This window comes from Frieseomelitta varia, unplaced genomic scaffold (genome assembly GCF_011392965.1).
Source record: "Frieseomelitta varia isolate USP_RPSP 00005682 unplaced genomic scaffold, Fvar_1.2 scaffold_897, whole genome shotgun sequence".
In the NCBI taxonomy this organism is placed as follows: Eukaryota; Metazoa; Arthropoda; class Insecta; order Hymenoptera; family Apidae; genus Frieseomelitta; species Frieseomelitta varia.
Genome location: NW_025110697.1, coordinates 151,514 through 166,159, shown reverse-complemented (window position 1 = coordinate 166,159; position 14,646 = coordinate 151,514). Strand labels below are relative to the sequence as shown.

General features: G+C 36.9%; 6 protein-coding genes across 9 annotated transcripts in view; 3 read left to right on the top strand and 3 right to left on the bottom strand.

The window, feature by feature from the left end:
- The window catches only part of LOC122537252 (twinfilin), a 5,839-nt gene extending 3,748 nt beyond the window's left edge, over nucleotides 1-2,091 (bottom strand). For both annotated transcript variants that reach the window (XR_006308589.1, XM_043670281.1), the window contains exons 1-5: nucleotides 1,954-2,091; nucleotides 1,525-1,826; nucleotides 1,327-1,404; nucleotides 584-1,243; nucleotides 380-498 (exon numbers count right to left, since the gene is read on the bottom strand). Coding sequence is in view for 1 of the 2 variants with exons in the window: in XM_043670281.1 (XP_043526216.1) it covers nucleotides 380-498; nucleotides 584-1,243; nucleotides 1,327-1,404; nucleotides 1,525-1,549 (882 nt within the window). In the remaining variant the exon portion in view is untranslated. The remainder of the gene's footprint in view (nucleotides 1-379; nucleotides 499-583; nucleotides 1,244-1,326; nucleotides 1,405-1,524; nucleotides 1,827-1,953) is intronic.
- Nucleotides 2,092-2,340: 249 nt separating this feature from the next.
- Nucleotides 2,341-4,996, top strand: LOC122537256 (toll-interacting protein-like). 2 transcript variants are annotated; one of them, XM_043670288.1, is made up of 6 exons: nucleotides 2,341-2,526; nucleotides 2,956-3,129; nucleotides 3,246-3,379; nucleotides 3,462-3,666; nucleotides 3,758-3,928; nucleotides 3,996-4,996. In XM_043670288.1, the coding sequence occupies exons 1-6, from the start codon at nucleotides 2,479-2,481 to the stop codon at nucleotides 4,104-4,106; spliced, it is 843 nt and encodes a 280-aa protein (XP_043526223.1). In that variant the 5' UTR covers nucleotides 2,341-2,478; the 3' UTR covers nucleotides 4,107-4,996. The 2 variants fall into 2 exon arrangements, with proteins under 2 accessions (XP_043526223.1, XP_043526222.1); XM_043670287.1 differs by having other exon boundaries at nucleotides 3,462-3,672.
- LOC122537253 (peroxisomal membrane protein PEX16) lies at nucleotides 4,491-6,760 on the bottom strand. The gene is made up of 5 exons (XM_043670282.1): nucleotides 6,359-6,760; nucleotides 6,051-6,297; nucleotides 5,703-5,976; nucleotides 5,516-5,619; nucleotides 4,491-5,414 (listed from the first exon to the last, which is right to left on the bottom strand). The coding sequence occupies exons 1-5, from the start codon at nucleotides 6,486-6,488 to the stop codon at nucleotides 5,159-5,161; spliced, it is 1,011 nt and encodes a 336-aa protein (XP_043526217.1). The 5' UTR covers nucleotides 6,489-6,760; the 3' UTR covers nucleotides 4,491-5,158.
- Nucleotides 6,761-7,120: 360 nt separating this feature from the next.
- Nucleotides 7,121-8,467, top strand: LOC122537255 (thymidylate synthase). The gene is made up of 4 exons (XM_043670286.1): nucleotides 7,121-7,452; nucleotides 7,546-7,809; nucleotides 7,892-8,154; nucleotides 8,238-8,467. The coding sequence occupies exons 1-4, from the start codon at nucleotides 7,290-7,292 to the stop codon at nucleotides 8,445-8,447; spliced, it is 900 nt and encodes a 299-aa protein (XP_043526221.1). The 5' UTR covers nucleotides 7,121-7,289; the 3' UTR covers nucleotides 8,448-8,467.
- Nucleotides 8,199-10,563, bottom strand: LOC122537258 (protein ILRUN). The gene is made up of 3 exons (XM_043670290.1): nucleotides 10,055-10,563; nucleotides 9,348-9,706; nucleotides 8,199-9,267 (listed from the first exon to the last, which is right to left on the bottom strand). The coding sequence occupies exons 1-3, from the start codon at nucleotides 10,201-10,203 to the stop codon at nucleotides 9,161-9,163; spliced, it is 615 nt and encodes a 204-aa protein (XP_043526225.1). The 5' UTR covers nucleotides 10,204-10,563; the 3' UTR covers nucleotides 8,199-9,160.
- A 538-nt stretch (nucleotides 10,564-11,101) lies between these two features.
- On the top strand, nucleotides 11,102-14,106 carry LOC122537254. 2 transcript variants are annotated; one of them, XM_043670284.1, is made up of 3 exons: nucleotides 11,102-11,703; nucleotides 12,726-13,219; nucleotides 13,795-14,106. In XM_043670284.1, exons 2-3 carry the CDS (start codon nucleotides 12,727-12,729, stop codon nucleotides 14,046-14,048), a joined length of 747 nt encoding a protein of 248 aa, XP_043526219.1. In that variant the 5' UTR covers nucleotides 11,102-11,703; nucleotide 12,726; the 3' UTR covers nucleotides 14,049-14,106. The 2 variants fall into 2 exon arrangements, with proteins under 2 accessions (XP_043526219.1, XP_043526218.1); XM_043670283.1 differs by having other exon boundaries at nucleotides 11,113-11,703; nucleotides 12,726-13,378; nucleotides 13,795-14,102.
- The last annotated feature ends 540 nt before the right edge of the window (nucleotides 14,107-14,646 follow it).

The following is a 14,646-nucleotide window of genomic DNA, read 5'->3' as shown; positions in this document are numbered from 1 at the left end:
AAAAAGAAAAAAAAAAAAAAAAAAAAAAAAGGAAAAAGAAATAATTTAATCTTAATATTAAAATCCACATGGAAAAAGATAAAATCTAAAAGCAAGAAACACTATAACAATGCGACTAAAAGAACAAAATACCTGCTAATTAATATTAACTCGTAGTGTATTAACTATTCTTTCTTTAATTTAACACAAGATGTATTATTCTTGCCGGTATAATGTAAAATATAATAATGAAATAAAAAATTATTTAAAAAGCATATAGATTCTAACACAATTTACCAGTTTTGAAATGATCCTGTTAAGACATTCATGCAAAAAAGAACCATTGGAAACAAAGTAAATTAAAAGATACCGTATTGAGAACTTTCATCTACCTACTTACTTTTTTCGTTATAGTAACTCCAAGTGATTGAATAAGCTCTAACAGAGGTGCTTTACAAGATGAATATAACATCCTTTCCTTAATACTGCAACTATATCCTGGCATGCTATATATAAAAACTGCAACACCATAAATAATTATTGATTGAAAGACAGATAATACATTATTGATTGAAAGACTGGCATTTTTATTTTTATAACATACCTATACATTCCATGTAATCTCCTTCATGGGTGTGCTTGAAATTATAAAGATGATATCTAGCAGAATCAGATGGGACTTTTGTTGGCAATTTATCCAACGAAACGTCGCAAGCCATGACCAAATGTATCTTTTCCTCTTCTAAGTCGATCTTCAACTGTACATATTCATGTATACCTTTACCAAGCTCTGTGATCGCTTGCTTTGCCTCATCAGTTACAGGAAAAGCAACACCGCTCAACGTTTGATGCCTTGTTTCTACACTATAATCCGTAGTGACCGTGTTCTTTCTAAGCTCCGCCAATTCCTCCTCCGCAGTTGTTAACGGCGCAGGTGCAGCATTATTTCTCTTGTATTTGTGATAACCTTCCAAAGTTATATCCTCTGGCACTGTACCGTGCAATTCCTCCTTTATAGATGCAGTGCCAAACTCTTGCTTCAAAGTTGCTTTGGTCGACGCATATAACATCTTTTGCCTAACTGGAGCAGTGTCTGGTGACCAGGAGATAAATAACCAATCATAGCCAGAATCAGGAGATTTAGTGTCGAGTCGATAAAGAATATACGCAGGTTGATTTTCGATGATCAGCGGTTTGATCATCTTGTCGTAGTCGTCCTGCCATTTGTTTATTGGCTTGGAAGAAGCAGCAGGTGTTAGTTCCTCTATAAAACAAAGGAACTTGTGAAAATATGTGTGAACTGCATGAGATTCACATTACTTACGCTAGATTGGGAAACAAGCTTACCGTTCTCGATGGAAACCTTCAAGACTCGTATCTTTCCATCCCGACACTTGCTGAACAACTTTTTAAGCGCGTCGTTCGCTGAAACAACCGAACCATGTTGTCATTAACGTTCCAACGTTACGTACACATTTTGAGGTTAATTGCGTAGATTTTGTGGAAACTCATCGCAGTTGACGTTACAACGCAGCAATTCAATACCTTTAATTCCTGTTTGGTGCGACATGGTCCGTGGAAAACTCGGGGCTCCGTCGAAAATATGGTTGGGAACTGGTCGCGCTCCACCCCTCCCCCCGGACTTCCTCCGATTAACCGCGAACGAACAACCGCCGTGACCAAATGACTAGAGAAGGATCACACCGGAATCGGAAGCAAGGGGCAACCACCGACGCGCGACCTGTTCGAAAAAGAACAGTTCGAAAAAGAACTCTGTTCTTCTGGCGAGGGGTGATCCTGGCAACAATGGATCTCCCGATACGTCACTCCAGCGAGAACGAACTTGCCTGCAGTCGTGATGAATAACAAAAAAAAAAAGAAAAAAAAAAGAAAAAGGAAAAGATCAGAACGAGAAGAGGTGGGAAAGAAAAAACGAAATAACTCTGTAAATAAGAAGGAACCGACGCAACTCACCCAAATGCAACTTATCTTTGGAAGTATGTATTTCAAAGTCTCGCAGTGCGGTCTTTGTTTCTCATTCGCGTGGACCTGCCGTATCCACTCCTCGGTTCCATCTCCCAGCTCGATCGCGTCACGTGCACGTCACCTCCGATCGAGATTCACATTTTCACTGCTGCCGCGTTTTCCGAGCCTCGTTTCGAGATCGCCAGTTCGCGACGAGAGAGAAATCTCATTTCGTTTCGTCGAGGAAAGCGGCAACTCGCATCGTTCGGACACGAGTCTCTATGGTATCGTTCGCGTTTGAACACACGCGTTCGTACACACGCGACTTCGGGTGTTGAGAGAGATCCTCTCGAGATGTCGCGCTGCACCGCTGTGCATCAGATGTGCCGTGTTGTGATTGTGCCGATACATCGGGGAGGAAAAAAAACATACGTACTTGCAGTTTGACAGGTTTCACTTATTTTTGCAATCGATCACACCGGAGAACCGTCGGCCAGTGGTTTTTGAGCGACGACGAAGCTTCGGATAACTGTTATGGAAACCGAAAGGCGATCGGATCTGTACGAAGAATGGAAAAGACGGGTAAACAAAGCTCGTCAATAACTTTGCGCCAAGTGTTGCAATTCGTTTTGAAGTCAAGACGATGCCCGAATTAATTAATTTACTGTCTATTCTCGACGTGCAGTTCGGACACCGTGCTGCACGTTGGAAATTAAAAATGTATTTGTTAATCGATAAACGACTAACTGATTATTAAACATTTGTTTTTCTTGATGACTCACACGCTGATTCGTTGAACGATATTAATCCATTTAAAGATTGGCAGTACTCAGATTAGCAGAACGTCTCAATTACCTTAAGTTATGAAAACGACGAAAATGTTTCTGCAGTTGGGATGTGAAAGTAAAAAGAAAAAAAAGTTCTTTTTATTGACACTTAATGGTCATAAAATTAATCTGGCAAATTTTCTGTGTACGTGAATAAATACTTAACATGGTAATGATTTCCTAGGCTTTCCTCGGTCCACTTCCTCAGGGATTTCTCAGATTGGAAGACCGAAATGCTCAGCAGCAACAGGAGGCAGCGGACCAACAAGCAGCACTCGCGCTTCACCAGTTACAAATGCAAAACATGCCAGCGATGCAGGAACCTCATGTTGGCAGACTTAGTATTACCATTGTTCAGGTAACTCTATGATTTTCTCGAACGTATAATGTGTGAGCTTTATTTAGTTTTATGAAAGTAGCAATACACACTATAATAATGTTTTATTCGTAATTTCAAAAAGATACTTCCTATAGGCTAAGCTTGTGAAAAACTACGGGATGACTAGAATGGACCCTTATGTGAGACTAAGAGTAGGCCACGCGGTGTATGAAACACACACTTGCTCAAACGGGGCGAAAAATCCACATTGGAACAAAGTTATTCAGTGGTGCGTAATTTTTGTAATTCAAGCCATCAGTGTATAGATTCATTATCCATCCATTGCTTTTCTTTCTCTTTTTATTATTCAGCTACTTGCCTCCAGGAGTGTCGCAAATATATGTAGAAATTTATGATGAATGTTCGTTTGTCATGGATGAATTAATCGCTTGGGGTCATATAGATATTCCATCACAGGTCCTGCAAAAAGGAGAAACACACGAAGATTGGTACATGCTTAGCGGAAAGCAAGGAGACAATCAAGAGGGAATGATAAATTTAGTTTTCAGTTATACGGTAAAGGTTGTTAATTCAGTTGAAAATATGTTTAATTTTATAATTACAATAAATTAATAACTGTAATTAACTTGTTTCTTTATTTTAATAGACTAAGTGCCATCCGTATATGAGTGCACCTCCAATTATGATGGTTCCTTCTTCGACAATGTTTGGTATGACGCAATATGCACCAGTAAATGTTTATACAGCACCACCTACAGCTGCAGTACCACCTGTTGTTCCCAGTTCTATGCCAAATGCTGAAGTTGAATTAAAGCAGGTATTGTAGAGAAATATAATTTTATTTTTTTTCTGCAACAGATCTTATAATAATGTATAACTTACAGATTTCAGAGATGTTCCCAAATGTGGACAAAGAGGTAATTAAATCAGTTTATGATGCAAATAATGGAAAGAAAGATGTAACTATAAACTCATTACTCCAAATGTGTGAATAAGTAATTTTTTATGCAAATTGCTATTTAATTCCAAAGGCCATATTTGTATTTTCTGCTATGCTATATTTCTTTTAAGATGTAATATATTTGCAAGTTATTGCCATGCATTTTGTGGTATATTAAGATTTAGTGACTTTTAATATAAGGGGATCTATAGAACATATTGGGCATGGAAATATATTTTTTAATGAAATATCTCTTTTAATCTTTTATATATTCATTGATCCTGTGTTTTCGTTTTTGTTTTCGTTTTATATATATATACAGTTGTATACATTTTGTTGTACATAATTAACATAAAAAGTTTCAAGTATTCGTTAAAAAATTTATATTTAGATTTTACTATTTATAAAAATAATATATTAATATAAAACAATAAACATGTACATTTATATATTTTTATGTTTGAAAATATAAATTACAAAAATATACTCACACATGCTTACACAGAATATAACAACAAATATTATGTAAAAGTATACAATCAAGTATACAATTTTGATTGAAACACAGTATTCACAAAAATAGAATGGCGAATCTCCATTTTCCTATATGATTGTAATAGTATTTGTAACTTTTCTATTGAATGTAAAATATATTAAAACTTTCATGGCGGGCGTCACGTTTGCTTGAACATCAATATAACTAAGTAAAAATATCTGTTAAAATAATACGTATGATTATTATACCATAAGATTTTCATAATGATAATTTTAATAATGTTTCACACGACGACCACTGCCGTCTCAAGGATTCTAAACGTGCCCGAAATTTTTACTCGAAACATCCTGCCGCGAAAGTGTTAATAAATTATGAATTGTTAAATGCTTCAATAAATTGTAAAGAACTACTTTACCATCACCTAAAGTAAATAAAAATTTTTCGACATTTGCTGACGCTTTCATCTCATTTATGATAAAAGTCAACCATTTCAAACTTATTTTCCTTTTTGAATTTGTAATTGTTCTTATTTTTTCTCCATAACCCTTGTTCCACAGAAAGATGTACCAAAAACCACTTAAAACATTTAATAAGTTTATAAACTTTATAAACTAACTTGACCAGAGATAAAAATATGTACTTTGCCAATGTGGCAAGTATTTTTTTATTGGCTCTGTCAAAAATCTAGCTAAAGGTACTGTATTGGAAAGTGCCGTTAAGATCGCGTATATTCTAATGCGGCTGTATTTATCATAAAACGGTGATTTTAGCATGTAAAGGAGCAAAGCAACTTTTCGCCGGAAGAACTCCTTCTCCTCCTCCTTACTAAACGACATATTTTTCGTTTGGTTATTAACTATCTTTAAACTGCAAAAAAAGAAAAACATTGAATCTTTATGTCATTACATAATTCAATCAATTTAACGACAGTTACTTGATAAAATTTGGTAATAAATTTCAATTTTTACCTGAATAAATCGATAGCAAGCGATAACAACCATGGTGGCCAACGTTTTTTTCCAGTAACAGATATACATCCTAAGTGGAATAATGGTTTTAGAACGTAAAGAGTCTAGAAACAAAATGAAAGATATTAACGGATAAGTGTTTCCACAACAGCTAGTACATTGAAGTGAACTTGAATAATGTCCTCACTTCAGCTAATATCAAGTTCTTTTCTAATACTGGAGACCTATTTAAATTATCATTATTCTGAACATCGGAAGAAAGTGGTTTCCAAGTGCGCACATATGAATGATTGATGCTTCTTATACTTCTAACAATAGTGCCGGAACGTTTTAGTTTAAATCCTTCCCCTAATTTGTCACTATGTGAATCGTTTAACTTCTCTCTGTTAAGCGGCTGTATTGGAGGACTTTTGGTTACACGTTCCTTGTAAATATGAATCAACATGAGTCTCAATACGGTTCTGCAAAGGATTTGTTTTTAAATACTGACAACTGAAAAAGAAATACATAAATTCAGAAATATCATGGCACACACTTAAACAATTGTACAACAATAATCATGAACCATTTCCCGGTTTGTCCCCATAATTTCTTTGCGGAGATCTCGACGAGAGCTTCCGTGTACTCTACCACGGTTAACCAAATCTTGATTTTCGTCTCGAACTGGCGAAACTTCAAATTGACACATTTCCCGCTGCACATCAGCAAATCGTTGAAGAGCACTATCAAGTTCGAAGTTGAGTACAACAGCTCCGACACAAAAGTAGAGTTGTTGAAATGACCTGAAAAAAAAATTTGTGTTAAACTAGAACACACGAGAAGGATCGTTGTCTCAAAACAAACCAGCTGTGAAGTAAGGTAAACAATGGACCATGTTCTCAATTTCGCACAATAGTTGCGGATTTTCTATGATCCAGTTTCTATATGGTTCGATGATTTTCAACACGGAGGAATTTATAATGTCCAATACCATTTTGATCCACTGAATAATCTAATGAAATCTCCTTGATAATAATAGTTAACCTTCCAACACCAACGCACGATCCTTTATGCATTTTCTACAGAACAAAAATCATTGGCCATTTCTGACAAATCGAATAGCAAAAAAATATCTGATCTGTTTTCTTTTTTTGCTGTTACAACTGTTTAGCATAACAAATCTCCTCCTTGAACTTTAAACATGCTTACTCCAGTGGACTTATATGTATATATACATACTACACTTATTATATATATATTTGACATACATTGTACAGTGTATACCGTAAGGAACTCTACAGGATGTGTCAGAAACATGACACGTAAGTATTCTTCATAACAGATATCAATGATGTAATAATATTAAACAATGAACATTATTAACATTATTACATATGATTAAAAAATGAACATTAACACAGCCAATGATGTATCATAATTGTTTTAGATGTATTAAAGCCCTTTCATGCATTTTGTATTTATTCAGATTTATGTTAAAGTTCATCAAATTCGTAATTTGGCGCGTAATTTTTTCCCGCGTTCTCATTTGTTAATCTTTCCCGCTTTTTTGTTTATATTAGATTTTTGTGAAATTAATTAATACTTTCTCGCGGAACAAATAACACGTAATTGTGTGCTTTTCGAAAATTTCTTCCTAATGGTTTTTTTATTTTAAGCCTCTTCGAATTTGAAAGATTTGGAGTTAACCAGTAGTGGATTACATCTGTTGCACGAGTATCAGTTATTGGTTTCATCATATTATAAGTTTTCTTTGTATTGACGTTCTCTTTGAATCATGAATGAAACGAATCAGTCTGAGAACGAGAAAGAGCACGAGGAATATCAATACTTGAATATAATCAAAAAGGTGATCAAAGAAGGGACAAGGAAAGATGATCGTACAGGCGTAGGCACGCTATCAATTTTTGGGACGCAAATGCGGTTTACTTTACGAGACAGTAAGTAAACAACTCTCTTTCATTCTTTTATGGAACAAAGTTTAATTATCCTGTGCAATTGAATACAATCATTAATGTGATCTGTTATCATAGACGTGTTTCCATTACTAACTACAAAACGAGTGTTTTGGAAGGGTGTGCTGGAGGAGTTGCTATGGTTTATCAGAGGTTCAACAAACGCCAAGGAATTGACTGAAAAAAATGTTCACATATGGGATGCGAACAGCTCACGTAACTTCCTGGACTCCTCTGGCTTTACAGACAGAGAGGAAGGAGATCTGGGACCTGTCTATGGTTTTCAATGGAGACATTTTGGTGCGGAATACAAAGATATGCATACAGATTATAGTGGACAAGGTGAAACAGTAACTCAGCGTTCCTATATTTAATTGTACAAATTTAATTATCTACAAGTACATTTAAAGATTTGTTTATATAGGCATAGATCAATTGGAACAGGTAATAGATAAGATACGGCATTCCCCGAATGATAGAAGGATTATAATGACAGCATGGAACCCAGTTGACATACCAAAAATGGCTCTGCCTCCTTGCCATTGTTTCGTTCAATTCTATGTAAACAATGGAGAATTGTCGTGTCAACTTTATCAAAGAAGCGCAGACATGGGTCTTGGCGTACCGTTTAATATCGCGTCCTATTCTTTGCTAACTTACATGCTGGCACATATTACAAATTTGAAGGTAAATTTACGAGACATAAATAAAGAGAGAGAAAAATCAATGAGCTTTTTAACAGAAACTTGCATCTTTTAATTTATTTCTAGCCAGGTGAATTTGTACATACAATGGGTGACTGTCACGTGTATCTCAATCACATATCCGCGCTTGAGGAGCAAATAAAGCGTGTGCCAAAATCATTCCCATGTTTAAAAATCGTCAAGAACGTTGAAAATATAAATGATTTCACGGCAGATGATTTCGAACTGATCGGATACGTCCCACATACAAAAATCTCCATGCCAATGGCCGTTTAAAAACGGAGTGCGAACAAGCTTATGTACATTTTTTTTTTTTTTAATCTAGAAGCAAGATTTAACAATTAAGAAAATACGTGTACAATTGACATTAAATCGGTGAATGAATTCATGTAGCATTATCATATTTCAACCATATCTATATTTTATTTTCTAATAAAAATTGTTTTTATTCATTTCTTTCTTTAATAAACTCGTATCTTAATTATACACACGCAAAAAAATATATATATATATTTTGTAATAATATATGTATATATATATACTTTTTTAAATTATTTATATTTATATCAATTTCTATCAGTACCAGTTTCAAAAATGGTCCATACGTGTCTGTTACAGCTCTAGCCATAGTCGTTTGCCACACGTCACATTACAGAAACAATCGAATAAAAGAAGATCCTCCAGAAGGGTGTAACTGACAAGCATGGACGACAAAAGGCCTTGTGTAAGCAACTTTCAGAATTTAACAAAATTATCTTACTTCTATACAATATGGTATTTAAATCCAGTACTGTCTTAAATCATGTAATTATCCATTAAAGATATTGTTTTCTCGCGTGACTACAAAGGAAAATAAAAATGTTTCTAATGTTCTAAAACGGTATCTTAAACGAACATGTTACTTTTAACTTTGTTTGGTTTAAAAATAATCAAAGGCGTTTAAAAAATGAGAAGGAGAGAAGTTAAGGAAATTTTCTGGATATTCGGGGCTAGCACATCTTTGCATCATTAGATGATGAAGTACTTAATTGATGCAGTTGTTGAGTAATGGCCAGAGTACCACTTTCACTTACTGTAATGGTTATCCAAATAACATCTAAGTTAAAAAGAAAAGAATTATTGCTATAGAAAAAGAATGTCACAGATGCGCAACAACAATAAGATAAAAGATTTTACTTCCGAAAAAGATTTCTGTAGACTTTACCATCATCCTCCATTTACTTTGAAATGTACCACAATTTGGAGGACTCTGAAGATCCACATTCACTTCAGTTATCTCTGCCGGACCTAGTGATGGTACTGGTACTCTTGTACATGCTCCCATTTGTACCCCTCCTATATACTGTAAACAGATTCCATCAGGCCATGCTTCTGTACCACTGTTTTGTACATGCCATGATTTTCGAAACTTAGTGAGGGGCGGTATTGATTCTCCTTCACCGATGGTGCTGTCACATACCAGCATCATACAAGGAAACTTATTTTGAATCGGAGATTCAAAGTCAAAGTAGCTACATATCGCTGCTTGGAGGTTCCTACAATTGTATGTAGATTATTTACACGTATACATACATTTATTTAATTTGTCTATGCTTCATCAACAAATGTCGGTTTTTAAAAAAATCATACTCTTTTTTTTTTTATAGTCACTTAATATTCTAATGAAACAGTCGCTTGATTGAACGACGATTTACTTAACAAATAACCCTACGCCGTACATAACTCGAAGGAATGAAAGTGTGATATGACTGTGAGCTGTCAGTGGTGTAAATAAGCAAAGATGGATAGGACAATACGACACGTAAACATGGCGACGGTAGGGTTAGGTCGGGTCGACTGAATCTGATCAACGTAAAACAGGTATATGTGGAGGGATGTCTCACCAATTATTCATATCCAAGAAGAACTCGGCGGTCGTTTCATTGAGCTGGCTGCCAGCCAGCAGCTTCTGCAGCTGCTTTACCAGATCGTCCCTGTCGGTTGTGCCTAGGCAACTGAACTGATGAATCAAATGCTGGTCCACGTTGTCCATGTTAATGTATTTCGTCTCTCGTTCAATACTCCATGTAACGGTAACTGTCACACCGCGAATCAGCAAGGCTTCTCTGTTCTATTATCGTATGATCTTTAACTGCAAATTTTAAATGTCATTCTTCATGACGTTCATCCGTGCGCAGTGGATACATGCATCTACACAGTACACTCGGCGCAAAAAGTGCCACGATTGCGAGTACAGTCCGTGGATTGTAAAAATGCAACTTTGTCGGTTTCCGTCTCTTTCTCTATGCGATGTCACCTTGACCCTGAACGCTGCTAGTCACACGCCGTGTCTTTATAGCGGGTAAATAAATACGCAAAACGGCCGTCGATCTCTCTTCAAAATCGACTCGTCCGCTGCGCCAACGCGGCCATACATACACGCAAGCTTGGTTGCATGTATGCTGGGGCCGAGCGAGTTCTTTTTAATTATTATCCTATTAACAACATTTTTATCTTAACGTTATACATTAAAATAAAACATTTTCTATGTTATTTAATATTCAAATATATATATATAGAATTGTATATTTATACATAAACTACATGATATACATATACATAAACTTTCTTCGTACACACTTGTCATTACAAGTGTTTACATATAATACATTTACGATTGTATAAATATATTTGAATATATGTATTCAATAATTAATTACTCTGCATCCCAATTGGATTCCCACAGAATCTATAGATGTTAGAAAGAAGCATTAAGCGAGAAACAAAATGGGTTAATATAGCTTAAGATTTATAATATTTTTTTTTATTAGTTTGGAACATACAGATACTCTTTCCAGAGACTCGAAACCAAAACTTCGGGGCTTGGTGTTTTGAAAGTTTCAGCAAGTGACATGTAATCCGATATTTTCGACGAGAATAATTTATAATTTTTGCCGAAGAAGCTCGTTTATGTCAATGCTCTCGTCTAATACTGACACGTACAACGAAATTTTCTGTTACAGGTACGTGTGGAGACTTTTGAGCGCCAAATTTTTGTCGGACCGCGCATGCGCCCGCGTCCCCTCCACTTGGACCACGGCTCAGTGATGTGCGCGCATCACGCCGCGTAACAGTTGAAATACGAAAGAGAAGACAGTCGGCGGTCCGAAGTTGATCATGTAGATATACCAGAGAAAAAAAAGAGAACGTCTGATTGCAAGGTGATTTCACGTACAAAGGGGAGTGCCGTCCGCAATGAGACATCATTGAACCCCGTGTACCCTGTTGACTACGTTATTTAGTCGCGAGTCCCTTCGCCGATAATCTCCAACAACCCCCTCTTCTATTCTCACGGACAAAAACGCGAGGCTGGTGCATCGATGAAACGTTCAACACCCCTGGCATGTTATTTTCATGTTGACATTAGGACATCGTGATGAAAGTCGGGACGTGCACTGTAATTAACAGTTCCGTTAGCCCGACGATCGCGGAATAATTCGTGGCGGATCTCGTCAAGTCTCGCCGAAATCAAGATTCCCTCGGGTGGGTCAAGGTAAGTGTAAATGGATATATTGTTCATGCCGTTATATAGTTTTTTAATCATTTGTTTGATTTGACTCGATTCAGCTTTGATTATTTGTTAAGTTTCGTTAATTCAAGTCGTGGGATCAACGCATAAGTTGCTGCTCCATCGAGTTAAGAAAAATGCATGGAAAGAGTAGACGCACAGCGGAAGCCCAGTTGCACAGATAGAAAACTACAAAACGAATATCTGTAGTGTAATGAGAAATGAAAAGTGTACGATAGTTGGACCACTTCCGAAATTTATGCGAAATTGTCTAGATCTGGATGGAAGAGGAAATCGACTAAATTTTGTGAAACGCTTTTCCACGATTGTAGTATGATTCGATGGAGTTTGATCGCTGTAGTTAATTCGAACGAGAAGTCACGAATGAAGTGTTGCATTAACCATTAGTTGGTTGTTAACTTAGTTCATGCCTTTAATATTTTGCATTGCACACTCCAACATTTCTGTATTTCCAATGGGACAATTTCAGTTCATGGCTCGAGCTTGATACGTAGCTTCTTTAAATTGACTACTTTTGACTTTATTATGTATGTTTTATGTTTCTTCGCTTCTTTTCACTTGTCCTGTTCTTAATAGGAATGTCTTTTCGATACATTGTTCCTTTCATGCTACTTCAGATTACACGAGTGCAACAAAAATGAAACGACGCAATTAAGTTAAATATTTAATTTTCAATCTCAAGTTTTAGAAACTTTAAGATCCACGAAAATTTATAGTTAGAGTCACGTAGAGTACCGAGTTGTCATATTCTGATTCAAGTAGGTAATTCTTAATTTTTTTGCCTGCTAAAGGGAAAATTGATTATTAGTATTAAAGTCGTTGCTGTACGATGAAATAATATCTTTAGTTATACAATAAATACAATAATACTAATGGTTGCTACAATATGATATTGCTAATTATCGTGGATATCACACGCAAAATGTCAGAAAATTCTTCGCACGATCAACATTGCATTTACACACACGAACGCTAAAATTTGACAGCATGATTGGGCCATCCTCTGACCCCGAGCGCGAGCTATCCGACAACCAGTCTCGCGCCAGCAAGAAACGAATCTTCGAGGATCTGGACATCGAGAGCATCTGCGAGGAGGTGCAGAACGTCCGTAAACGATACCAGTACCAAGAGATCGAGGCCCCAATGGAAGTGGTCACCTCTCACCAAGAATTGGGCGACACGGTGGCCCTGTTCTCGCCGTTGTCGGCCCAGGAAGCCGTGGAGGAGTGCCCGGTTGCTCGACTGGAGGTTCTCCTCGTGGACGGCACTAACTGCACCTGGACAACCGTCTCGGAGCTGGAACAACACCAACAGAGTATCGTCGACATCGCGGCCTCGCCATCGACGTCCTCCTCGTCGTCGTCGGAGCACAGGCAAGAGCAAGTGATCCAGGAGGTTCAAGTAGAGGAGACGAGCTATCCCATTAACTCTGACTATTGGGAGCCAGTTGTTACCGTTCCGCCGTCCAACATACAACAGAGTAAGACTGACGTGCCTTCTAGTAGCCATCAACAGCAACAATTCGACGATCAGGAGACTGGGAACCTTTCCTGGTTGCTGGATTTCAAGTTGGATCCGTTCATCGAGGCTGCCGACGAAAAATCCACTGTGCCTACTTCGTACAAGGACGTTCACAGTGGTGTGCAACTGTTCGACATATGCTTGTATCAACCTTTTATGCTCAATGCTATTTGTTGACCACTGATATTTATTGGTTCATGGTTTTTCACAAGTAGAGAACACACAGGGATGTCATCGGGGTGGAGACTTGGGTAACTTTGCCAAATGTTAATGCGAATTTTTGGAAGAATTAAATTTTATATTCGCGTGATTGGGGTAGAGGAAAGTTTTCAATAATAATTAATTATACCGTCACGCGCCATTAGGAGATAATTTGGAAAAATAATACTTGCATTGTTTTTCTATGAGTTTTAATTGAACAAAGTTAATCAACAATTCATAGTACAGTATAAAGGGTTGATTTTGAAATTGTTGGCTGGTATGGTTTAGAGAAATTGTAAAAAAAGAAAAAAATGAATGTTTTCACGCTTTTAGGGAACAAGACAAGAGTAAATGGACGTTCTTACGGATACACCTACGTGAACGATGTGAAGAGAAGCTACAACGAGAACGGATCGTCGCATCTGGAGTCGAATCATAGTTACTCTAGCCTGGACAATCGGAATTTTGTGTCTTCCCGATGCAACGGCCCAAAGAAGCCACCGTTCACGTACACAGAACTTATAGAACACGCTCTTCGTGAAAAGGGGGAGCTCACGGTGTCAGCTATCTATCAGTGGATTTCGTGAGTACTTTCGAGACGATTCATTTAAACCAGGGATGACTTATTCGAAGCCCCATGAAACTTTCGAAAAGATTCGAAACTGTCGATATTCTCGGATAGGAAAAATTATAAATAAAATCAATAAACGAAGAGTCATTGGCAGATTCGTGACTCGCTTCGCGAACGTTCGACGATCAGTTTTTGCTTTTAGGGATGTAAGCAGATGCGCGATTGATTATAATTCTGAGATTATAATGTAAAATATACAAGTCTCCATTGAATCATTAAAAAAAATATCACACCATCGACCGTCGACGGTGAAACACGCTATGTGTGAAATTAACAATAAGATCTCAGCCAAATTTGCAGATTTACATAAACACATAACAAAGAAGCTGTTTGACAATTACTTGTCAAGTAAATATAGTGGAATGGGAATTAAAAACGAGTACAGGCTGACCCGAATCTTAAGCATAAATGTAAAATCCTCTGTCCTGCTCCATTGAAATTCGCGTAACTGAACTCTAACTGAATTAACAAGTCTTAAACTCGCGAGAAAGGGATACAGCTATGCATTAAGTAAATATCGCGGGAGGAGGATTGAAAATGAGTTCAGGGGCTCG